The 26,904-nt window shown below is 45.1% G+C and overlaps 1 protein-coding gene across 3 annotated transcripts; it reads right to left on the bottom strand.

Moving 5' to 3' along the window:
- Window positions 1-836: 836 nt before the first annotated feature.
- Window positions 837-26,904, bottom strand: ubr2 (ubiquitin protein ligase E3 component n-recognin 2). 3 transcript variants are annotated; one of them, XM_070978325.1, is made up of 46 exons: window positions 26,800-26,904; window positions 24,926-25,206; window positions 23,973-24,051; window positions 22,958-23,071; window positions 22,099-22,229; window positions 21,528-21,666; window positions 20,862-20,924; window positions 20,465-20,585; window positions 20,265-20,372; window positions 19,673-19,761; window positions 18,174-18,272; window positions 17,256-17,419; window positions 17,058-17,157; window positions 16,831-16,959; window positions 16,244-16,427; window positions 15,947-16,008; window positions 15,402-15,512; window positions 14,839-14,904; window positions 13,736-13,852; window positions 13,563-13,626; window positions 13,131-13,255; window positions 12,928-12,980; window positions 12,332-12,434; window positions 12,205-12,253; window positions 11,579-11,733; window positions 10,400-10,502; window positions 9,882-9,991; window positions 9,525-9,608; window positions 9,254-9,435; window positions 8,893-9,101; window positions 8,709-8,802; window positions 8,376-8,537; window positions 8,168-8,256; window positions 7,752-7,812; window positions 7,238-7,386; window positions 6,977-7,032; window positions 6,497-6,593; window positions 6,235-6,302; window positions 5,850-5,988; window positions 5,665-5,755; window positions 5,054-5,187; window positions 3,715-3,823; window positions 3,408-3,542; window positions 3,118-3,288; window positions 2,856-2,957; window positions 837-2,580 (listed from the first exon to the last, which is right to left on the bottom strand). In XM_070978325.1, the coding sequence occupies exons 1-46, from the start codon at window positions 26,881-26,883 to the stop codon at window positions 2,439-2,441; spliced, it is 5,277 nt and encodes a 1,758-aa protein (XP_070834426.1). In that variant the 5' UTR covers window positions 26,884-26,904; the 3' UTR covers window positions 837-2,438. The 3 variants fall into 3 exon arrangements, with proteins under 3 accessions (XP_070834426.1, XP_070834427.1, XP_070834428.1); XM_070978326.1 differs by having other exon boundaries at window positions 5,054-5,184; XM_070978327.1 differs by lacking the exon at window positions 18,174-18,272 and adding an exon at window positions 18,002-18,100 and having other exon boundaries at window positions 844-2,580; window positions 5,054-5,184; window positions 26,800-26,888.

The following is a 26,904-nucleotide window of genomic DNA, read 5'->3' as shown; positions in this document are numbered from 1 at the left end:
ATCACATCGCGCTACAGACAAGACTACAAAAGTACTGCATTTGGAACGACATCATACTCACAAACGCAGTACACAGCATGTAGTACATACTTCGATTTGATTCATGATCATGATTGATAGTAATTTTCTTAAAGATGAGCATTTACCTGGGAGAGATGGGTAACACCTGCCCAACAGATGTTACCTGGGAGTGATGGATAACACCTGTCTGAACACAGGAAGGAACTAGATTCACCTGCGGTTTGTCTCACTGCAGAGGTAACGTCAGATGGAGCTCGTCCTCCTCCTGCTGTTTCTGTTGCTATGGAAGCGTAATGTGATCCTCGTTGTCCTTCGTAGGTCAGACTGGGAGCCTCTTCATCAAACTGGTTGTCTGATGGTATTTTTGTTAGTGTTGACAAATAATCCTTCACAGTGTAACTGGAGCAGAAGCTCACGTGAAGGACTCGCGTTGACATTGTGTCGACAAAAGACCGGCCACGGCCGCCGGCGGGCCCTCTGACCTCTGGTGTGTCCACAGTTGCAGCATCACGTTACGTCAAGCTGCGTTCATCATCACTGATGTCAGACGGGTGATTGAAGTATCAGTAATTAACACAAACGTTCTGCCTCATGTTCGGCTCTGCAGCTCCGCACCAACAGCTCAGCTTGAATCGTTTTCTGTTGGTTCTACTTATTAATGTGATCAAACACTTTTGTTCCAGAGGGAGACGTCTCAACATGTCAGGACTCCAGAGGATGAACCCTTTAGACTTAAATGATTTGTCCTCTGGTGCCACCATCAGGAGAATAGATTGATCTGATTGGCTGATGTTCAAACAAACAGAAAAACAAAGTCCTTTTAAAGTTTTTATTGGTTTTCTTATACAATATTGTACATTGACTCATTTATACAAGAATTCACATATTAACACGAGAGCTGTGCTAAATGATGCAGCGTGAGGAGGCGACATGCTATGAGCACGCTGCTTCATCCAAAAAACAAATCATCAGATTCTCTGAAACTACAAATAAACTGAACACAAACAAAGAAAACAAAGTTTTTCACTCGCTGAAAGAAAATCAGATTTTTGTAACAAACTAATAAATAAATAAATAAAGGAGATTTCTGTTTCTGCCTGTTCATGATGTTTCAGTTCGTCTCACGTCACAAACTCAAAGCCATAAAAAACATTCAACTCAATTTAACAGGAAGTGACATCGCACAAGACTCTTTAAATAAAATGCTAAAATTAACCTAAAATAACTGAAGCCATTCCTAATCAATACACAGATGTGATATGTGCGTTAATCAAACTGATCAATAAGACACAAAGAAGGTGATGAATATGAATATTCGCGTGTCACTGATCATTTCTGCAGGAGACACTCGGAACTCTGGGAGTCTGTTGCCGTGGAAATGCTACAGGAGGAGATTTCACAATAAAAGCCTTCAGAGTCTGTTCCTGTTGTTACTGCATGTTGCTTCAGTTTAGTCATTTCAAATTAATAAAATATTACATTGTACTCTCAAATCAAATCTGTCGCAGGCGATTGCTGCAGCTCCAAATCTCCTCCCCTCATATTCTTTATTTTTTATGTTTCTCTGATGGAACTTCTGAATGTGACTCGATGCAGCGATGTCACCATCATGCAGGCTTGTATTGCCTTCAAAAACTACATTACCCATGAGCCTCGGCTGCTGCAGCTGTCAGTGAACTGATGAAAGCAGCTGGATGTCTGATCAGTTTTCACAGCAGCGTCATCTTTCGCTTCAGCTCGCCGTTGATGTGACACTCCATGATTGGCTGCGTGTTGGTGAAATGCACCCTGGGAGTCGTAGTCGACTTCTCTCTCTCAGTTTTTATGACTTTTATGCCATATTTTCTAACACAGCCCATCTTTTGCTTCACTTTCATCACAAAGTGAAATCACTGCTCACATCACACTGAACACTGAACAAACACACCTGTTTGAATCTGAGCCAATCAGAAATGTCGTGGTCAGGAGAAACAGACTGTAAATTAAGACGTGTGTTCACTGATCTAAAACTGCTTGAAGCGACCTGTCAATCACCCTGTGAGTGACAGCAGTAGGTAGGCGGGGCTTCACTTTAGGATGTGTTGGTGCAGAAGATTTAAAGATTCACAGAAAATCAGAAAACCTCCAAGAACGAAAGTTCAAATCAGAAGAAAATCTGAATTAAACAACTCGAAACAGAAACTTCCTGTCAGTGTCACTGCCTCTCTCTGACTGCTCAGAGGTCAAAGGTCAGAAACCTCCATGAAACAGAAAACCAAAAAACCAAAAGTCCTGAAAAAATCCCTGAAGGCTGATCTGAGCTCAGCGCTGGGCTGCAGGAAGCCGATTGGTCGGGAGGAAGGAGTTATTATCAAAAAAGGTCGGGGCAAAGAGCCAATCATCACAAGTTTCTGACTGGGGGTGGGCGGAGCCTAGCATCACAGGTGCTGCCAGTCGATGGCGACCAGCGTTTGATTGGCCTCCTGTGCGTGACCAATGACCTCAGCGACGCCGTGCTGTCGCCAAAGACGCTCAATCTTCCTGTAACGGTCGACACACAGGTGGAGGGGGTTCCCCCGCCTGCAGCCGCGCACAGACACAGAGAGAGAGACACACACATACACATACACATACACGCACGCACACGCACACACACACACACACACACACACACACACACACACACACACACACACACACACACACACATAGAGTTTTTATCACTTTTGGGGACATTACATAACTTAGATTCATTTCCTGGAGACTTACCCGAACCTCAACCCCTCAGTAATACATGGACACACACATGTGTAAACACATAAGCAGAGTGTGTGTGTGCGTGTGTGAACACCTACTTGAGGCCCTGATCCGTCTCTCCGTAGTCGTCCAGGTACGGAGGTGGATAGAAACAGCCCTTTGTTTTACCTGCAACAAACAACACCTGACTCTCTCTGACCCTGCACACATGCACACAAGCGCACACACACACACACAGACACACAGACACACACACTTCAGTGGCAGTAATAATCAGCTGATGAGTCTACAGTCATGTTAGTGGCTCTTTGAGGCTGTGTAGTAAAGTAGAAGTAAAGGTCGACGCTGCAGGCGTGTTACCTGAGGAAGAGGCCGAGGCCGGCTCCACAGGTGAAGGTGTGGGCGGTGCAGGCTCCCACGTCCTCTCCGTCCACCTCGGTCTGACAGCAGTAGCTCTGAGAACACAGCATGGAGCCGCAGACCAGACACAGAGTCGGAGCGCGAGACTTATCGCCTCCAGAGCGAGGACACCTGCACAGGTAGTAGAGTGTTTGTGTATCAGAGAGTGAGCATACTGAGGGTGTACACTGTGTACTGAGTGTGTACTCTGAGTACTGAGTGTGTACTCCGAGTACTCAGCATGTACTGACGTGAAGCTGGACGCCTGGTTGATCAGGACGCTGTAATCTTCAGGCAGTTCGATCAGTTGATTTGACTCTCTGGGGTACCTGACGCTGACTCCACCCTCCTGCAGCATCTGTCTCACACCTGGATGACAGCACCACCTGTAGTGGATGCACACACACACGCACGCACACAATCCAGATCGAACAACAATCACTTTGATGAGTGAACATGATGTCGATAAGATGCTTCAGTCACGTGATCTCGACCAGGTGAACACCTGTGTTACACTGTGTATGAAAATACCAATGTGTGTGTGTGTGTGTGTGTTACCTGTTTATGAGTGGCTCCAGAAGTGTGTGTTGGCTCTGGTAGAGCTGCAGCAGGTTGGAGGGCAGACTGAGGTAGCTGCACAGCGCCTCCCACTGACCAGGACCTGTAACTACATCACACACATATATATATTTTATCATATCTGTAGTGTATTTTAATATATTCTTTATAGTGTGTATTCTATAAATGTACTATATATCACTAGCTATCTTCTTACATTTATATATCGTCGCTGTCTGATAAAAAGCACGTATCTCCAAAACTCGTTTTTTTCAGGAGCATGAAAAAAGTGTTTTACTCGTCAATTAACTTACAAATTAAACCCAAAACACAGTAATTAGACACACTTAGGACTCGAAATGAAAACCTATAGTTACACGGTGATTAGCAACCCGTTTAGTATTTTAATCAGATTTACGTGCGTTGTTGTGAGTGACATTGGACATACGTGTTTTTTAAATAATGCGTTCCAATGATGTCCGGTCATTTACGAGCCTCGAGTCTCCCGTTCATGTCCCACTAAATCTGTATAATACTGTATTAACGCACATGCATCAGTCTGACTCAGTTCAAGGAAATCACAGAGTTTATCGTCTATCCCTTGCTTAAAAGCTAACGTTATTTACCCAAAGATATCATCTAAACCCCTGTCATAATTTCTCTGTTCCTGCGTAACACTGCACCACACAAATTACTGCAGAAACTTACCTTTCGGCCTACGTGTATCGGTGGGCTATTAAGATGCTTTGTTACAAGAAACGGTGCAGTGTTTCCTCCTGAACAGATACATTTGGCATCGCTCGATGCAAGGACAACATTAGCCTAGCGTTAGATGCTATGATAAGTCTGCCAAGTACTGACGGTATACAGTCTGTGTTTACGGACATGACAAATCATCTGATATACAGGCTAAGGTTAGCTAGCGGTTAGCCCTCAGGATTGAGTTGTACAGAACGAAAATATGTGAAATACTACGTGCAATCGTGAATGTCTGTTAACTAGTCGAAAACTTGAACACAGTTGTCATACAATAGATTGACATACGCGCATACGGGAGATACGCGCATTGATGGACACTTCTGACACCCAATGGAGATACGTGTTAAATATATGATGTAATAAAACGTCTTTCCATTGGTCACTTGGATCCCCAATGCTACCTGTTGCTGAGGGAGAATGTGAATATTCCTTAGCCAATGGAAAGTCAAAATCGTTAAAAGTGGAGATACGTGTTTTTTATCGGACAGCGACGATATATATACACTACGTATATACAGAGAACACTTGGTGTTGGTGTGTTACTGTGTTTGTGTGTGTGTGTGTGTGTGTGTGTGGTTACCCAGCAGGTCAGCAGGTGGCGCTGTAGAGTTCAGGTAGTGGAAGAAGAGGGCGGCAGCTCGGAGGAACGGGAGGATGCCAACTTTAATACATCGAAACAACTGCCACCCAGAGGTCACTTCAGGTAAAACACTGCTGAGAGACACACACACACACACACACACACACACGCACACAAACACACACGCGTGCACACACACACGCACACACAGTGTTAGTTACACTCAAAACTGTGATCTTTAATAAACTGAGTTGTTCAGAGCACCCAAAGTGACACAACAATCTATATGTATTAGTTGAATTTATTAAACATTAAATTTATCAAAATATCTTTTATTATTTAATTATTAAATATATAGAGATCAATAAATATAGAATATTTAAATTCTTCATCTATTTCTTGACTATTAATTTATTATTTATTGTTTGATTTAGATTATATAATCTGTTAATTCTGTCATGCTTATTTATTTCTGATTTCTTTTCCTTTGCTGGCTCAAAATTTCAGTTTTTCAACATTAAATTTGACTGATTGATATTAATGACGGTCGAACACCTCGCAGGTGACTCACCTGTGTGTGTGCATATATGTGTGTGTGTGTACACACTAACCTGTTCAGGTGTTTCCTCAGTGTGTTGTGGAGCTGACAGGTGAGCTCCTCCTCCTCTGAACCCACACTGTCCTGGTCCATACACACCTCCTCTTCAGAAACAGGCAGAGATGGATGGACAGGTGAGAAAGAGACGCCTGCAGTATATCTCAACATGTGTGTTTTGTGTGTGAGAGAGAGAGTCACCTGTGGTGGAGGTGAGCAGGATCTGAACCAGGTGAGCCACAGTGACCAGGTGAAGGAGGTGGAGGTGGGCCGAGTCTACCACGCTCCGTCCTGATTGGTCCAGACTGTGAACCGAGCTGTAGGACAACACACAGTAAACCTGCAGAGAGAAAAACACACTGACAACTGGATTCAAACTGGAGTGACGGTGAAAGGTAACTGGATTTAAAGTGGAGTCACAGTGAAAGATTACTGGATCCAAACTCAGTCAGTGACAGTTAACTGGATTTTAACTAACTTTGAACTCAGCATCAAGTGAAAGCTGGAAGTGAATGCAATGGATGTAAACAGGACATGAAACAGAACAGAACGAGATGTAAACTGGATGAGAAGTGATGAAACTCACCAGCAGGTGAAACATGTCGATGTCGAGGATGCATGGAGTGTTTTCTACCTGCGAGTCTGGAACCAGAGCTACAAAACACACACACACACACACACACACACACACACACACACACACACACACACACACACACACACACACACACACACACACACACACACACACACACACACACACAGTTATTACAAACATACAGAATCATCAATCACTGTGTGCGTATGCTTGAATATGTAAACTGTGTATTGTTGGCCAGTGTGTGCACCTGAGAGCAGTCTGATGAAGTGTGTGTGTGTTGTTGTCACTGGAGCTGCAGTCCAACATGCTGAACTGAACCTGGTGAGAGAGCTCAAACAGTCGTCCTGTACAACACACACACACACACACACGCACACGCACACGCACACGCACACGCACACGCACACACACACACACACACACACACACACACACACACACACACACACACACACACACACACACACACACACACACACACAGAGTCAGAACATACAGTCAGGTGAGACGACTGAGATTTACTATTTGTCTGGTCCTTCTGTTGTCAGTCATGATGCACCTGAGGCAACAGGTGACAGAAGGTCCTCCTTTATATTTCTACACTGAACAAATATATGAAACAACACTCGTCCATCTCCAATGAGATTTTAAACATCCTGCCCATCTGCTCCTCCTGGCCAATCAGAGGGCCCGTCTGTCTTAACCTGTTCTGTGCAGAGTGTGTTACCTGTCGGCAAGGTAAACTTCCAAACAGCGGCTTCTCCTCGTCCATCAGGAGGCGCTCTGCAAAGAAACACACCATCAGTACGACCTCTGCTCTCTCAGGTGTAGGCGTGTGTGTGTGGGGGGTGTGTGCATGTGCACGCTAATGTGCACCCATGTTAATGTTCAGGTTTCATTTTCTGTCATATTGCTCACATTTGGTGTTCCCACAGGGATAGGGACAAAAATGTGTGTGTGCGTATCTCTCAGGTGTGTGTGTGTGTACCTATACTCTGGATGGTGTAGGCGCAGGTGGACCAGATCAGCACCGGGACTCTCTGGTCTTGCTCGTTGGGGTTCACCTTCAGTCCCACCTTGTATGTGGACATGCTGAAGGTGGTGATCATCTCACTGATGCTGCTGGAAAACGGGTTCCTGTGAGAGACAGTGACATCACTGCTGACATCATCCAGGTGAGCTCTCACAGGTGAACATCAGAATTTAGCAGTGCTGTTGTTCAGAGTCTGCTGTTAAATCAGAGTCATGCCGGCAGCTCTGTGATGCTGTACTTAGAAACAACGGTGCTTTAGCTAAATGCTAACATCAGCATATAAATATGCTAATAGGCTGATATTTGAACATGTTCATCCTGAGCATGTTGAAATATGTGCTGTTCTATACTGAAATGAGTGATCAATAACAGAGTGTGATGAGGAAGAACTGCACAGAGACATCAATACATCCACTGAATAACAGCACTAACTGCAACACAGGATCAATACAACCAGCTGCTGACTCACTGTGGAATGAAGTCAACTCTGAATCCTTCAGGAACAGCAGGCCCCGCCCCCTCTGCTACACCTGAGACACACACACACACACACACACACACACACACACACACACACACACACACACACACAGTCAGGTTTCATCCACATGTAGCTCCATCCTGCTCAGTGAATCTGATCCACTGATGGAGACAAACAGCAGGTGGAGCTCATTCTCCGGTTGGTGCTATTAAACCACCACAGAAGAAGAGAAACAATGAGGCGACTTCACTCAAAGAGCAGCAGTCAAAGGCTAAATGATGAAAACATGATGGAGATCAGACATTTCTGTTAGCTTCATGTGTTCATGTGAGGAAGGTTACCACCTCTTCACATTCATACACATCATGAGACTCCGCCCTCTAAATGGCTGACAGGTGACTGACCGTCAATCTGTTTCCTGTGGGCAGAGTGCAGGACTGCCACCTGCTGACTGGTCGTTTTAAGCCACACCTCCAGACTGGGATGATCAACACTAAGTGAAAATGAGAGAGAGAGAGACAGTCAGGTGTGTGTGAGTACCTGTGGTGTGGTGTGTACGTGTACCTGTGGTCAGGTGTGTGTGAGTACCTGTGGTGTGGTGTGTGCGTGTACCTGTGGTCAGGTGTGTGCGTGTGTGGCAGCAGAGGGATCACAGTGTTGCTCAGACACTCGCACAGCGGACACAAGAACTCTCCATTCTCCACATCGTAGCTGGTGTGACCTCGAAGACGCTGCTGACGTCTCTGCTCCTTCAGCTGCACTGCCTCAAAGTATCTGAACGAACACACACACACACACACACACACACACACACACACACACACAGAACACAGTAAGTCTTTATAAGTGTGAAAATGGCTCCAGTTGTTGAATTATCAGAGACATGTTGCTGATCTGTCGCCCTCTGAGTGACCATCAGTCCCGTGAACTGACAGTTAGTCTTACCTCTGCCAGCAGGTGGCGTGCATGATATGTCCACAGCTGGCTGTGTGAATCCCCAGAGAAAGGTCAGGGTGCATGAACAGGGGGTCATGATGCTCTGAAACACACATTCAAACATCTGTCAGTCAACACTGATTGACACTGATCGGTTGCTGTGCTGATGATGTCACAGTGAGGCTCCACCCACCTGGGTTGGGCAGGTTGCGGCGGCGGTTTTTGGACAAAACCGTTGACCTCTGGACGAACGCTGCCAGTACCATGGCTCTGCCGTGACCTCTGACCTCCTGCTCCTCCTGACACAGGATGCAGGTCACCAGCTGACGGCGCTCGGCTCCACCCACTCTCCTGGGACCGACACACACCTGAGAAACACAAGACAGCTCCATACTGGGAGGACTGGGAGGGGAGGGGGAAGGAGAGAAAAGGAAATGTGAGACCTGTGAGAAGTCTACTGCGTTTCTTCACCGAAAACATTTTTCATTTTTAAGAACAATGAAATTTCACCGGAGGTGGTGCAGACAGGAGTGGACATGTCTGGAGTGGTGTACCTGTTCTCTGCAGCAGCAGACGTGGAGGCCTCCAGCTCCTCCAGACTCTGCTGGAACAGCTCTTTGTTCTCGTTGATGAAATGTTTCTGCATCTCCGACATCTGAGCCATGATCTTCTCCCTCCTGAGCCGAGCCATCTCTGCCTTCCTCTTCCTCTCCGCCTTGTCTTTGTCTCGCACTGTCTGCATAGAGACAACACCACCGGGAAGATTTCAACAAACCACTCTTCTTCATTTCAGTCTCCTTTTATTCCTCTTAGTTTGTGTCGTACCTCCTCTTTTCCTTGTCCCTGGCTGATTGTGACGGTGGAGATGGAGGATGATCGTTCTCGCATCGTTTTGATATTTGCTACCATCTGCACACACAAATAAACTTCTGCATCAACAACAGAAACATCAAGACAATCCAAAACAAAGTTTGACCCACAGTCACCAAGATTTCTACCAAAAAATTGGTCTTCATGACATGAACTGGAACTGCTCCAGCCCACCCAACTACGCTACACGCTTGCCGGCCCGCCTATGCAGCACGCCGTGTATTTCAGATGTTAACCTCATTTCAGTCATAACAAAAAGCATGGATTTCTGATGGAACAACACGATCTGTACAGACTGACATCAGACTTTACCTTGAGGATCCAGGTGATCATGTCTTTGTGGATCTCCAGGTGAGGAGCGTTCTGAAGACTCTCCAACAGAGCCAGAACACTTCCTGATGTACTGGGAGCTTCACCTGGACCTGAACACACAAACAAACACACACAGACAAACTCAAAAATCTGTTTCCACAGTCAGAACTCTTGCTGTAAGTAGTACACCAGTTAGCAGAGATGCTAACATTTTCAGTTAATACTGAAGCTGATAAAGACAAAGTTTAATTGATTCCTCACACGGTTGCTCTTGAATTTTAGGTTTCTAGGTTTTTTTAGACTACAAAGAAGATGGCGGCCTGAGATACCGATAGAGCCTCACACAGACCACGTCAACATGTGGACAAGCATAAAAGTCTGAGGCCTGCTGGTGCCTGGTCACAGTTAAGAAGCTCTGATTGGACTGTAGCTGTTTGGAGGAGGGTTTAAGCAAAAGATCAATCAAAGAAATTAACTAATTTAGAAATGAATTGATTGATTAATCTGTGTGTACTGACGTGTGATCTTGCTGGTGTAGCTGAAGGTGATGTCATCGTCTCCGCTGCTGTTCTCCAGCTGCTGGTGCTCCTCCAGCAGAGCCATGCCCACCAGGTGGAGCACCTGTACACACAATACACAGAGTACACACAGGGAGTACACAGTTGACACATGCATCGTCACTCACTGCATATTTCCATGTTATTTGGTCAGGTCATCAAACTATGGCAGCCCCTGAGGATCAAACTGAAGACATGAAAATCTTCATCTGGCTGTCAAAATGAAAGCCTGGCTCAGACTGACCTCAGACCTGCTGGTTTAATATGTTTCATCTGACTTTCAGAATAAAGGGGAAATGAAACTAATTTATATTTGATCAGATATGGCTCAAGTTTCTGCGCTGAAGAAACAAAGGATTCACTTCAGACTGTCTCTGACTGATAGCATGAAATATTTGGCAAAAACTCCATAAAGCTTTCATTAAACCCCAGCGCGGCTAACTATGGTTAGCTAAATCAGCTGTCAGCTATTGATGGACAAACACACGACTGCAGGTTGACTGAAAAACTAATATAAAGGCCAGAAACACCTTCTGTCTGTTTTATTTTCATTTTCTGATAAATGAAGCTTTATCAGGGGTGTTAGCTTTGTCAAGTGTTAGCTTCACAATAGCTTCTTCAGAAAGGATTAGCTTTATTAAACATTAGCTATTAAATACATAAAACTAAAAAAAAAAAATCTTACATCACAGGAGTTAGCTTTGTCAAGTGTTAGCTTTAATAGAGCTTTATCAGAAGCCCAAAACAAAACGTGTGTTCTGTTTGATTTTAAATTAGAAACTGTAATCACGTGTTTCTCCGCTGCATTGTTAGATGCCGCTTTTCTGAATCTTACCCCGGAGACACAGCAGACACTGTCATGTCCTGTAATTAACCACAGTGCATGCTGTGCAACAAAACACAGACCTAAAAAACTAATTTGTTGCCAATATAACCGATATAAAATATTCATGACTGATTTTAATGGAGTGAATCGATTAGTTGTTTCAGCCTCCCCTCTCCCTCTCAGGAGGCTAAACAGAGGCAGAGGACACACCAGAACCAGCTGATGAGCTCTCAGAGATGTAAAACCAGGTCTCCCACTGACCTGCTGTCTGCCTGCATGTCCACACTCATGTACACACTATGTGTGAGTCTTACCCTCTGCAGCATGGACTCCGTCCAGCCTCCCCCGCTGGGCTCCACTGCCCACTGCAGCACAGCGCCCTCTACAGCCAGCAGCACGTCACACTGCAGGAGGTTCACCAGACTAGCAAAGAGAGGACAGAGTGGGGGAGGCACAGGGGGGGGCAGGGCTGCACACACAAACACAGACAGACACAGAGACAGACAGACACAGAGACACACAGTGTAGAGAGACAGAGTTAGTACAACGTTACGCAGACGTCTTCAGCAGATCAAATATGCTCCCAAGAGCACAGTGAGGAGGGCGTTAAACAAAGTCCCGAGGACTTCAGAAAACAAATCCATCCATAAAACAATTTCCCAACTTTCTGAGCTAACTCTGCTCAATAATTTTGAATTTGGAAAAAAAATAAAGCCAACATCTTCAGCATCAGCTCGATTTCTGACAAGGTCAGCTCACATGAGTAAGCTTCCCCAGCTAACGTTAGCTTAATAACATTGACATTAGTTATTAACATTAAGCTAACCACTGTGCAGGGTTATCAACACGCTGACATTAACACACACACACACACACACACACACACACACACACACACACACACACACACACACACACAGGTTACTTCTTGTGCGTTTACCTGTGTCCTCACCGTTCTGTCTCCTCAACTTCCTCTGAGCCTCCTCAGCCTGCAACACACACACACTGTTACATCAATGGCTAAAAGGTCAATGCCGTGATCAATACCATGATTGGTGGGTGAGTACCTTGGACTGATCAGCTCTACTGTAGTGATGGAAGTACAAGTTGAAGTGTTTGTTCCACTCAGGACGCAGCTCATACAGACCACGACCTGTCACACCTGGCTTCCTGTAAACACAGTACAAGTACACACAGCACTACAATCAGTACTACAGACCCCCACCTGTCACACCTGGTAAACACAGTACAAATACACACAGCCCTACAGTCAGTAACGTAACATCTGGCTTCTCATATGAATGCTGAATTAACGTGAGGTGTAATTTAAGGTGGACTGGTGATTTGTAAAGGTGGATGAGTGTTTAAGGTGGACTGGTGATTTGTTAAGGTAGATGTGTATTTAAGGTGGACTGGTGATTGTTAAGGTGGATGTGTATTTAAGGTGGACCGGTGATTTGTTAAGGTGGATGTGTATTTAAGGTGGACTGGTGATTTGTTAAGGTGGATGTGTATTTAAGGTGGACTGGTGATTGTTAAGGTGGATGTGTATTTAAGGTGGGCTGGTGATTTGTTAAGGTAGATGTGTATTTAAGGTGGACTGGTGATTTCTTAAGGTGGATGTGTATTTGTGGTGAAAGTAAGAACTGAGGAGGAGGCTGACTTGAATGAAGCCACGCTGTCGATGACTCGCTCCAGACCCGTCTCCTTGTTACCCTGAAGAGAGAAACAGCCAAAGATAAAGTGCCTGTAGGTAAACAGACAGACAGACAGACAGACAGACAGACAGACAGACAGACAGACAGACAGGTAAACAGACAGACAGACAGGTAAACAGACAGACAGGTAAACAGGCAGGTGTCTCACATTCTCTGGCAGGGCTTTCACCAGCTCACTGTGAGCCATCGGTCTGATTGACAGCTGGTGGATGATTTCTCTTCTGACCTCATCAAAGGGCTCCACCTGGCCAACACCTGACACGTACCGCTCACCTGTACACAGGTGCGCGCGCACGCACACACACGCACACGCACACGCACACACACACACACACACACACACACACACACACACACACACACACGTTAACTCACAGTTCATTATCTAATCAGCAGTAAACAAAGCACAGCTGAGGATGACAGGAATGTCTTTAGCTCTGCAGGTATTTGGTCATAAACCAAAGTACTGGATACATTCAAATGCTGACCTGAGACCACATTTCACTGTTCCTCTAAACCTGATTTGAAGTGTTTGTACATTTCTTTTTAAATAAAGTTAAAGCAGCACAGACAGACTTACAGACAACCATGATGATGAGGTGAAGCATCTCCTCGATCAGAGTGTTCTGCTGCTGGACCACATCCTGTCGCACACAGACAGCACAGTGTCAGTACACTGTCAGTACTGACCTTGTTAGCTTCTCTCTATCTCATCCTGCAGTCTGTCACACTGTCAGGAGAGTCAGCACTGACCTTGTTAGCCTCTCTGTATCTCTTCCTGCAGTCTGCAGAGCTGAAAATGTGAAATAGTTCAAATCGACTCAGGACGATCATGAGGAAGTGGTTTGGATCCATCATGGACGCCCCCGCCTGCATGGAAAACAGAACCACAAACAAAAAACTTCAGAGACTAAAAATCTACCTGGTGTCAGCAGACAGGTGGATTCGGTCAGGTTCCCTTTTAAAAAATTACAGTTCCTGTGAGTATAAAGTACAACCCTTATTAAATGTTTTGATTAGGGCTGTCAGTTTAACGCGTTAATTAGATTAATTAATTACGCTGCAAATTAACGCGCTATAAAAATTAACGCAATTAATCATGAGTGGCAAGTCAATGCGCAAGCATTTTAAATTTGGCCCTTTGAGTGACCCGTAGGCTGCATCCTACCTGCGCTACTAGTCAAAAGCAGGGTGACAACAGACGTGGATGCGACACCGGAGAGCGAGGCAAGCCTACTTGGACCTTTGAACGGCAAGTTTATTTATAAAAAGAACAAAGACGGGACTATTAACAAGAACGCAGTGATTTGTACCTTGTGTAAAAAAGACTTTTCCTATCACCGTAGCAGCTCCAGCCTGAATTGTCATTTAAACGCTACACATGTAGTTGCTGCTAGTGCCGCTAGTGCTACCGTGAGCTCACTCCGCCAACCCAGACTTGCTGAGTTAGGAAAACGAATGAGCAGAGCCACGACAGAAAAACTGACAAACTCAATCGCAAAGTGGGTTGCTGCTGATTGCAGGCCGATTTCAATCGTGGAAGACGAGGGCCTAAAAGAGGCGTTTCAGATAGCGTCATCTGACTCTAATTTCCAGCTACCGTCGAGAACTACAGTGATGAAAAGAATTCACCAGCTGTAATGTGAATGTCGGTGAATTGTAATGTCCTAGAATTCAAATTCTTTATTTGGGGACCTTTAGCAGATATGAGATTAAAATGCGATTAATTAGATTAATTAATTACAAATCCTGTAATTAATTAAGTGTTGTCAGTGGATGTCAGTGGATGTCAGCAGAGTCAGTGGATGTCAGCAGAGTCAGTGGATGTCAGTGGTCAGTAGTGTGTGTGTTTGCACCTGCAGCATGATGATGTCTTTGTCGAACATCTCCACTCTGCACTTGACGTTGTGATAATAATAAATCTGAAACAGACAAACGGACTGATGATGTCATTCACTGTTACTTTGACATAAACATAACTTTATTTCATGTCATGTAGAGACAATCTGAGAACGCATTTCAAAGTTCTTTTACACAACATGCCATCTGTGTTGGTACAACATGTAACATTTTATTACAGAAATGTGAATATGGTCTCTGATGTGACTCAAAACCACAAACTTTAAATCCAGATTTGAATGAACATTGGTGAATGATGTCCGTTCACCAACACATCTGACAGTTTGCAGTAAAATCTCAGCCTGTCAGTTATTCAGCAAACAAAAAATGATCTTCAGACCTCGAATAACTTTATTTTAACACCAACTAACCTGGACCATCTCTGGGTTATCCAGGAAAGATGCTGTTATATGAGGAACCATATTATGGATGTCTAATATGGGATGTCCACTATGTCAGGGACAAACTGACTGTCCCAGCAGCTGATCACTTCAGTATTGATCACCAGGTATCGACTCACCTGGTTGATCAGGGAGAAGCCGTTCCTCCTCCACATCCCAGCATGCACCTGGGCACAGAGGACCAGGCAGCGTAGGGGGAGCTCGATCAGGAGGGGAGGGCTGAGTTCACCCTGAGGACGCACGCAAACACACATGTACGTACACACACACACACACACACACACACACACATTAACTCTGGTGTCACCTGTTGAACACAATCAATGTCCATGGTTTCTAATATCAGCCAATAATATTGAACTAATGATGCAGATCAGGCACCAATCAATCAGTTCATTCACAGCAGTAAGCTAACACGCTAATGCCTGGGACACGCTGCCCACCTGTACCTGTGTGTGACCCTACGCCATTGTGCTACACTGAGTTTGTCTTTGATGATAATAATCAATAACAATGATGATGTGATCTTTGTTGAAACAACAGACTTACAGACAGACAGACAGACAGACAGACAGAGGCAGACAGACAGGCAGACAGACAGACAGACAGACAGACAGACAGAGGCAGACAGACAGACAGACAGAGAGGCAGACAGGTTACTGACCAGAGGAAGCTGTTCAGGGAAGCGAGAGGCCACCTCTGTCCGGCTGAGGAGAACATGGAGCCCTGATAAAAGGAGGACCAAAGAAATACTGAGGGGTGTTTCCACTGCGTGTGTGTGTTGATGTGAGGAAGGTTACAGCCTCCTCATCGCTCTGCTCTGGTCGTCACTGATTGACGACAGTTGTTTCTGTGTTAACGTTCAACCCTCAGACAACAGGAAACTACTCAGTTTATTCATGAGAAAATGGAAATGATCAATAAAGTCATCCTGACTGAGTGTGTTACTGTGTGTGTTTACCTGCCAGCAGTCTGCAGACCGGCAGATGTATGGACACTTTGTCCTGAGACACCTGGTACCTGAACGTCTCCACACAGTGACCGGCCAGACTCAAGCTGATTGGCTGCTCGCCGTCTGGCAGGCTGCTGTGGCAGTGACTGAGCGCGCTCAGACACTTCCTGTAGGCCTCGATCAATACGCGCTCCTGAAGCACACAGAAAACATCGTTTAGTCAAACAGTCAGAGTGAAGTCATGCTGAAGTGCACGCGATCTCACAGAAACATCCAGGTGAACATGTGGACAGACAAACACGCTGTCCACATGTTCACCTGGAAGTCTTACTGTTTCAGTCTAAAACACCAATCAATAATGATCAATCAGTGATCAACACAGATGTGTTCTAGTTTGAGTTGGAGTGAAATCAACATTTCCCTCAGTAAAATTACCTTCAAACACACCTGAGTGGAGCTTTAATGAACTCTTAGTGCTGAACAATGAACACCACACAGTACACAACACATGGGGTGTTGTGTACTGTGTAGAGGTACTTGTGTGTAGTAGTAGTAGTAGTAGTAGTAGTAGTAGTAGTAGTAGTAGAGAGTCTCACGTCAGTGGAGCACCACTCCTGGATCATGGAGATGATGTGAGTCAGTTTCATCTGCAGGGTGAACGCTGCCTCCCACTCAGGCTCCATCTCTATGTGCTGCCCCACCTGTCTCACCACCGGGTCCATACCCTGACACACAGACAGGTTCACAGACACACAGATGCAGGGTCAGAAATAGACAGACAGGCAGGTTATACCTGTCCAGGTAAGTGTCAGGCGTGTGTTACCTGCATGCACTTGAGCAGCTCCAGAAAAGCTTCCAGACCTTCTAGAAACTTGAGTCTGAGCTGATCGGTCCATTCAGAAGGACGACTGATCAGGACGTACCTACACACACACACAGAAACACACACACACACAATATTTACTGATGTATAAACTGGGATACAGACTGGTATGTAACAGGTATATAAACTAGTCCTAACTTGAGGTCTCCGATGAGGCTCTGCACTCGTCCGAACTTGAAGGCCTGCTGGGCGGTGTAACGGTCGAACTGGAAGCGTCCCTGCAGGTCTCTGTGACGGAGGTGATCCACAAATGTCCTGATGATGGTGGTCATCAGGTTCTCCTCCACCATCAGCATCCGGGCCTGCAACACACACACACACACACACACACACACACACACACACACACACACACACACACACACACACACACACACACACACACACACACACACACACACACACACACACACACACACACACACACACACACACACAGGTTTAACTCCTTCACCTCGATGGAGGAATTATCAGCTGTGACAGACAATAATAAACTAGCATTAGCATTAGCACTGCTGAAGAAATGATGAAGACATGGCATCAGGAGGACTGCATGCTCCTGGTAAGGTATCTACCTGGAAAACAGGTATCAATATGTTCAGATGAATAATATCAATTCAAAATTACTGATGGCTCAGTGTTAGACACATTAATGTTTGCATAGAAATGTGGATATATGTTTCGCTTACATTAAATTTTTGGATTATTTGAAAAAAAAAAAAAAAGTCTGAATTTGATCATATTTAATCAAACATTAATCATGTGAAGCAAGCAGTGATAAGCGATGTTGAAAAAAAGGTGTTGGGATGATGAACAGTTGCAGTGAGGAACATTTCCCTCCATTTCTCACCTCTGACACAAACAGTGTCACAGACTGAACTCACCAGCGACGGGACGGTGAATATTTGTACTGACAGGTCAGTGATGGAGAACTCACGGTCGTGGTCGTCCCTCACGTAGTCACACTGCAAGCGTTCATAGCTCTACCAGCAGGAGAGAGAGACAGGCAGAGAGAGAGACAGGTGTGTGGGGGTGCAGAGGAGGAGCAGTACTCACCATGGTCGGGACGGTGAAGAGCTGAACAGACAATGAGGTCACTGACACCACTCGCTCGTGGTCGTCCTCCATAAAATCTGTCTGGAGGCGTCTGTAGTTCTAGAGGGGGGACGACATTTCACCTCTGGGTCAGAGGTCGCTGCTGCCGGGCAGACACCCCACCCACCCATCCACCCGTCACAACTTATTCTGACTCATACAGCGTCCTGCTGCCCCAAACACTCACTAGAGCACCTAATGTGGATTCATCCGCCGCTGAAAATAGTCCTGAACAGTTTGTTTGATGACGCTGAGCGGATCACTGAGACTCCACCTCCGTCTAAAGCAGCGCTTCGTCTGTTTACCTGCTGACCCCTGAAAGAGACGGTTCAACCCAAAATCCAAAATACACATTCTTCCTCTTACCCACCACCACGACACCCAGCAAACGCATCACTGCGCAGCCTCTCAGCCACTCGTTCATGCTTCCTTCCATGATAATCTGCGGATTATCACGAGTATCTGGCTCGTCTCCAGACAGACAATTCAAAAGGATTCTTCACTCTTTGATCGCTACAAGCTGAGTGACATCCACTATATTTGAGAAAAGGCTGACATTTCCAAACCTCAGCAACTCACACCAGAACAATCAGACAGGTAAACAGCACTACGGGTAAGAAGAAAACATGTATTTTTGATTAGGGGGTGAACTGTCCCTTTAAAAGCCCTCGACGCCTTGTCACTGGTTAGTGTCTACCCACTGTGACCAGTTCGACCCCAGTGGCTTTCATTTTCACACACTTAAGTCCACATCTCATCATGACCCCTCAGATTTATCCTGCGACCCTCTGTGGGGTCCAAACCCCACATGGGGGACCTCTGGTCTAAAGGCAGAGAGCTGTACTGATGCAGTGAAGTGAAGTTTTCTGGCTGGATGTCAAACTACTGGACACACAGATCTTCTTAGATCATGATGCGCTCTGCCTCTAAGGTGATGATGTCACAAGAGATGGAGGCTAACCTAGACCAATCTGGGCCGTCCCAGGCTAAGAAACATCGACATCGAACTCAGGAGGTCACAACAGAAAACCCGAGTGCCTGAGGAGACTCAGGGACAACAACAACACGCTGAATCGTTATCAGGACACGGACCCTCTGACAAATTCATGGTGAGAACAACAAACGGTGACGTTATGGATCCTCTCTGACGTCACATCGTGTCAGAGCTCATGACAGAACAGTCTGAATAACTGATCGATAACTTCTCAGTTATTCACCGTGGTCAATTAAACCATTGATGACGCATCATGTCATGATGATGTCACCTTTCTCTTCTTTCAACAGCTTTGTGAAAAACTGAACAAGCATATTGACCAGGTGTGTTGATCAGATGTATTGATGAGGCCTGTCGATCTGTACTGTGTATTGATCAGGTGTGCTGATCAGGTATATTGATCAAGTGTGGTGATAAGTTTTGCTGATAAGGTGTACTGATCAGGAGTGTTGATCAGGTGTGTTACCTTGGCAAACTGGATGGCAAAGATTTTCTTGTATTTGAGGTCCATGAGGAGGCTGTTCATCAGCAGCTGGTGGTAGATGTTCCTCGCTCCTACAGACAGACAGAGAGACAGACAGAGAGACAGACAGAGAGACAGAGAGACAGACAGACAGACAGACAGACAGACAGACAGACAGACAGACAGACAGGTGAGCAATATAAAATGACACACTGGGATCTCTGTGTAACAAATCATCTGCACCAGTTGATGGTTTCCATTTAGCACAAACAGCCAACAGTTCATCAGGTTTGACAGACTTGTGTGGATGTGAAATGTGTGTGTGTGTGTGTGTGTGTGTGTGTGTGTGTGTGTGTGTGTGCGCGTGCATATATGTGTGTGTAATATGTATGTATATAGATATATGTACATATACATATATGTATGTGTCTATACGGAGCTATCAATCAATATTCTAAATATTCCAGGACACGCGGACACTGACTGTAAACTCTGCACACATGACGTCACTTTGATATTCATATTATATATATATATATTCAAACATCATTTTTGGCGGCCATTTTTGGCAGCCATAGTATGTTCGTGTTGTCACCTTTCCACATCTTGGAGTCATTGAGCATCAGCTGGTCGACCAGCGAGGAGTTTTCTCCCTCAGGCCCTCTCTGCAGGCCGACCTGACACAGGATCCTCCTCAGACCATCTGGAACACAGTATGTCAACGCTCAGTACATACAGCCACACTTGCACTAACACACATTCAGAGGGATTATGGGTAATGAAGTCCATACATACCAGAGTACTGGATGACCTGTCCCAACCAGCTGAGCGCCTTCAGAGCAAAACACTGATGAGCGACAACAGATGAGTGCATCACCTCCACCCTGAGAGGCTTGGACTGACGACTGGTGTTCCTCTGAACCGGGTTGGTGGTGGGAGGCAGAGACGGACAGTGAATACGTTTGTAAAGCAAATTCAGTCTCTACTGTCCACAAAGAGCAAGACAATAAGAGCTGACATCTCCAGTCTCCACCACACACACATTATTTTCATCATTATTGTTATAATAATAATAATAATAATAATAATAATAATAATAATAATAATAATGATACAGTGGACTGACAGGTAGTCAGCAGGTCGGTGTAGTAACCAGGTTAGCAGTCAGGTTAATATGGAGGCAGGCACTCACCACTATAACAGACTTGGCCTGTTCACAGAACTGGAAATCTCCGTATCGAACTGACTTCCTGCCCTGCGCACACACATACACACAATTAATGAGTATATGTGTAATGAGAGTAATGAACATGTATATGTACTGTATGTGTATGACAAGCAATATGTACAACCCTGAGTCCATGTAGTAATCTCCTTTATCCAATCACAAAGTGGTGAACCTTGCTCCATCCTCGTTTCTGATCGACTGAGCCTTTCCAGGATGCCCCTTTCATACCCAATTATGATCCTATCACCTGTTACCAATCAACCTGTTTACCTGTGGAATGTTCCAAACAGGTGTTTTTGGAGCATTCCACATCTTTCCCAGTCTTTAGTTACTCTTGACCCAACTTGTTTGAAATGTGTTGCTGCATCAGATTCAGAATAAGCAGATATTTACAACAATCAATGAAGCTGATAAGCTCAAATATTAAATATATGCTCTTGTACTGTTTTCAGATGAGTATATGTCATAAAGGATCGGCAGGTTATCACATTCTGTTTGACTGATGTTTTACAATTTGTCATAACTGTTTTTGGAATCAGGGTTGTATATAATGAGAGTAATGTATATAATGAATAATTAACAATCACAATAACACACAGTATATTATATGTACATAACGAGAGTACTGACATCTCGGTCCACAGTGGTGGCGAAGCTAACGGCTTCTTTCTGGCTGCAGTTGACGGCTTTCTGCAGAGTGTAGATCACCTGCTCGTACGTGTGGACTTCATCATTAAACAGCATGCAGTAGTAGGTGTCTCCTCTGTCCCTGAACACACACACACACACACACACACACACACACACACACACACACACACACACACACACACACACAGAGAGGAAGTATCAGTACATTATACAGTACAACATTTTAATAAACAGCACCATGTTCTGTTAGAGTGAGACACAAACTGCTGAGTCAGGGTTGGTCAAAGATGCTGACCATGAACCACAACATCCCAACCATGAGTGTGGGAGTTTCCTGGTTTGACCATCAGGAGAAGTTTGACTAGGTATTTCACCTGAACACTCAAATGGTACCATGGAAATGGCTTGAGAAGAACTTGCATGTATATGCATGAAAATATAAAAGAATGTTCTTATGTTTTTTCTTTGACACCTGACGCCCTCTGAGGTGTCCATAAGCAGGTAATGTGCAGGTGTGTGTGTGTGTGCGTGTGCGTGTGCGCACACATACGGTGGCTCTAGTCCTGCAGGCAGTTGGTCCTCCTGCTCCCAGGTCAGCATGTCCACAGCATACTTCAGGATGATGGAGAAGATGCTGTAACCACGGGCAACCATGTCAGCAGGAAGCTGAGCGACAGGATCCTGAAGAAGAAGAATGGAAAAGAAACTTTGTAAGAAATTTACAAATACAGCGATTCACGAGAAATGAAACAAAACACTTTAAAAGATCAGATAGAGAAAATACAAAACATGATTGTACCTTTTTCACTCTATAAACAATGTAAGGAAACATGAAGAAGACAGAAAACATGATCACAAAACAGATGTGTTTACGGCTTCAAGCAGGAATGAAAGTGAGGATTAGACCTGCATGTGTTTGAAGGAGGTTCATTACTGTAGTGTGGTCCATTCAGCAGCATTTATTTGACTGAAGACAAAGTTCACAAAGTCCAACAGTCTGTCAACAGATTTCCAGACACAGACACACATACAGACGCAGCAGAGGAGGCTTTCCTGTAACAACAGAGCAGCTGATCTGGTGCTGCAGGATGAAGTGTGGAGCTAACGTTATCTCTGGCTATGAGAGATGACACAAAATGCTACGTGAAAAAACAGTTTCCACATCCAAACCTGCTGCTCTGCTTCTTTAAATGAGGCTGAATGTTAACACAGTTTCTCTGACTGTCCCTCAATATCAAACAGCCCAGTCTGTGGGGCTACAATAGATGATACTAGCCACGTTAGCTACAGAACGTGCTAACACCAAATTCAACAGGCTAACCAGCACAATAAACAGTAAAGCAACAGAAAATAAAGACAGCGAGAGAGACATGTACAGAGACAGACAAACGGACAGACATCTGTCTCACCTCCTCTGTGTCTCTGTTGCTGGCTGTCGGTGTGTGTTTCTGGCAGTAAGGACCCTTCTTCCAGGCTTCAGCGTCTCCACAGTCACAGAAACCTCCACCTCCTGACGTGGTCATCTACAACACACACAGTCACAAACGTACATACATCACAGTAAGACACAGGGTCATAATATACACAATGGGAGTACAACAGTACTCATCATGTTTGATGACTCTCTTCTTTTATGTGAGCTTCCACATGAACAGAAACAGCTGCTTCACAGGACGAGTTAAACCAAAAGACTCCAAACAGTAAAACTATGTTATAACGGAGCTTTAAGTTTTCAAATGAGAACAACAGAGATCTAACTGGTTCATTATCACCTCCAGCTGTGGCTCTAAGGTCACATGACCACAGTCCTGCAGAACAGATCACGTGACATTCAGACAGCTGGATGCTACATCACACTGCAGCCCTGAACGTACAGCAGAGACACTACAGCTGTTACCTTCCATGACGTCTGGACACTGTCCAGAGCTGACCTTTCACACAAGTGTCAGACGTGTTCTCATGGCCTGAAATACTCTGTTTGGTTTGGGTGGGGGGGGGGGATGTGAGGAGGAGGAGGAGGAGGAGGAGGAGGACGACGACTCATCTGTAATGATGGCTGGTGTTATGTTGATATCGATATGTAAATGTAATGTGTTTCAAATTATCTGCAATGTGAGTGGAAATAGCATTCAGAGAAGAAGAGCACAAAGCAGCTGCACGCTATGATGTCATCAACACGCTACTGGCTCGCTGTGTAGCAGTGTGTGTGTGTGTGTTAATGTGTGTGCATTAAAGTGTGTGCGTGCAGAAACCTGTAAGGTCTGTATGTCACATCAGAGCAGCCGGGCGGAGTCGGCAGGTGTGTCACTGTGACAGCTGCAGGATGCTGCAGTGTGTCACATTTCAGCTCTCACATCAAGCAGTTGGTGTGTGTGTGTGTGTGTGTGTGTGTGTGTGTGTGTGTGTGTGTGTGTGTGTACTCACCCTGTATCGATGCTCTTTGTGAACACTGCCCAGAAAACACTGCATGCACAGAACACAGGTCGGGTCAGCTGCACACTCCCTAAACACACACACGCATGGGGGGGGGGCAGAGAGAGAGAGAGAGAGAGAGAGAGAGAGAGAGAGAGAGAGAGAGAGAGAGAGAGAGAGAGAGAGAGAGATATTCCAGTGAACACCTGAACAGAGCCTCTGTGTGCGTGTTACCTGCAGGAGAAGGTGTGTGTACCTGCTCAGGTGTTTGAGGTGAACATTAGCTCTGATGTTCCTGAACCGTTGGTTTGTGTTTACACACTGTGGAGACAAATGTCTTCTAATGGAGGACAATAAACAATCTACTACATGGAGCTCCTGATTGTCTGTATCGCTAACATTCAACAGCACAAATGCTCCGACTGATACTGCTTACTGATTGATTGATCCAACGCTACTCTTATTGGTTCTTTGACAAAACTGCATCGTTATTCTAGTAAGTTCATTTTCTTACATGTGCTGATTATACATTAACATTCGTGAGAAGCAGCTGCAAGAAATCATTATTACAGACTATAATGTGGTCACTGACCTGTAAAATCAATAACATTATTATTTGCAGTGATATAATGAACGAGCTACAACTGCACAAAAGCTCTCCTGATGCGACCCGGAGCAAAAACAACACAGTCAGTTGCTAAAGTAGCATCCAGTAACTAAGCAAGCTGTCACAAGCTGGCTCAAGGCTGGACAAAGAAGAGGAGAACATTCAAGAGCAGCAACTACACACAAGTTTATTGTAAGAGAGAAGGAGGAGGACAGGGAGGATGGGGAGGAGGAGGAGGAAGAGCTGGCTGCCACCAGTTTTTCTGTATCTTGTACCCAGACCAGGTGAGCTGCGTGTGCGCGTGTGTATGTAAGTGTGTCAGTGTGTGTGTGTCTGTTTGTGTGTGTCAGCATGTTACCTGCAGGAGTAGGTGGGCTCTCCCACCTTGAACACGTGTCCACACAGCGGTGATGGCTGGTTCTTCTCTTGCAGGAGGGCCAGGCCGGAGGCCGGCTCCTCCCCCAGCAGGAGCCATTCCAGAGGGGCCAGGAGGAGCAGCTGACAGGCCAGCTCCTCCCTCTGCTCCTCTCTGCTGCTGTTGCTGCTGCCCCCACTGGGACCCTGGCAAAGGATTCTGGGTACATACACGGCAAGGTGACGATACACCTCCTGCTGCAGGTCAGCCGCCACCAGCCACAGCTGAAGAGGAGGAAGAGAAGGAAGAGCTGTGAGTTTTAGTACTGTACAATAGTACTCCTGTACTGTACAACAGTACTCCTGTACTGTCTCATAGTAGTTCCGTGCTGTACATAGTACTTCTGTACTGTCTTGTAGTAGTTCTGTAGTGTGTGTAGAACTCCTTTACTGTATGTAGTACTCCTACACTGTACATAGTACTCCTGCACTGTGCTGTACATAGTACTCCTGTACCGTCCTGTAGTAGTTCTGTGCTGTATGTAGTACTCCTGTCAGTAGCTAATCTGCTCTCACAGAGTTTCCTGGGGCTTAGTGACACACTGACCTGGATAACACCTGACAACTCTGAGCTAACACCCAGCTAACAGCTAACTCTGAGCTAACGCTGCGACATTAACAGTGTCACATAACAAGCTGCTGACCTGGAAACATACCAGAGCAGATCAGTACAGGCAGGACTGGTTTTAGTAATATTGGAGTTTTTCCATCAATAAAATATCTAATTCATATCTAATTCACTGGATTTACCACAAACAGATATTCTCCTCGTTGTTTGTCCTGTATCACAATTAATAGAAATATCATTATGTAAAGTTACATAACAAAATCTTTCTTTATCCACATCATCCACCTTCATCAGGTAGTCTGCACATGATAGTATGGAGACAAGAACAGTACAAGTACATGAGGTTTTAGGTCTACTGTCAAAGTAAATAAGAGTAATGATAATAACAGGTTAATTTACACTGAAATGTGTCACATTCTGAGCTCTTAAACACTTGACAACATGCATCATCGTAATGAAACGTTGTCAAGCAGCAAGCTAACATCACACCACACTCTGTCATCACGCACGTTACTTTTATATGATTTTGTTGATGATGTGTAAACAAAAATCCAATGACACAAATGTAGCTGCAAACAAAACAACATATTCTACAAATTCAGATGCTACAAAGTCACACGTGAAAGCACAAACTGTGCTGTACAGGTGTGTCTGCACCTCACCTGCCGTCTTCATAGTTTATTCTCTCAGACCTCAGTGCATTACTGTCATATCGTATCGTATCATCTACGTTTAATTTAAGCTCCATGTCTGATAAAATATGTCAGTCAAAAGCGACAATAGCTGAGGACAACGTCTGCACTGTTAGCATATCTGACGTTGTGTCTCAGAACGTGAAGAGTCACAGGATTCTGTGGAACACCAGAATGGCAGTTAAAGTGCCGTGATGTTTACAGACGGTTATAATGTCAAATAAACGTCCAATAACAGTTTTTAACGGTGAAAACACGCAGGTGTTGCTAAATAACATCAACACTTGTTGTCACGGCTGTCAGCTCGGACTGACAGACGAACAACAGCTGTTTCTGACAGCTTTAATCTCACGTCCAGATGTTTTACAGATCACTCCCAGCAGCCCAGCTAGCTTTAGCATTAGCATTAGCTCCGTGGAGCCTAACTGGGTGAAAAACAAGCCGAGCCGAAGGCAGATTAACGGCTAAACACGTCGTTCTACGGTGAAAGAGGTGAGTGTGACGCAGCGACAGTACAGGTGAGAGTCACTGAGACTCACAACACGAGCAGCCGCTTACCGACGCGGTGTCTTTGGCGGAGAAATTCAGGAATTCAGAACATAGAGCGGACGGTAGATCTCTCTCGGACTGGGATGCCGCCATCTTTCTTCCCTCTGCTCTGTG

Source organism: Chaetodon trifascialis, chromosome 13 (genome assembly GCF_039877785.1).
Source record: "Chaetodon trifascialis isolate fChaTrf1 chromosome 13, fChaTrf1.hap1, whole genome shotgun sequence".
NCBI lineage: Eukaryota > Metazoa > Chordata > Actinopteri > Chaetodontiformes > Chaetodontidae > Chaetodon > Chaetodon trifascialis.
This window is presented reverse-complemented; position numbering and strand designations above follow the sequence as displayed.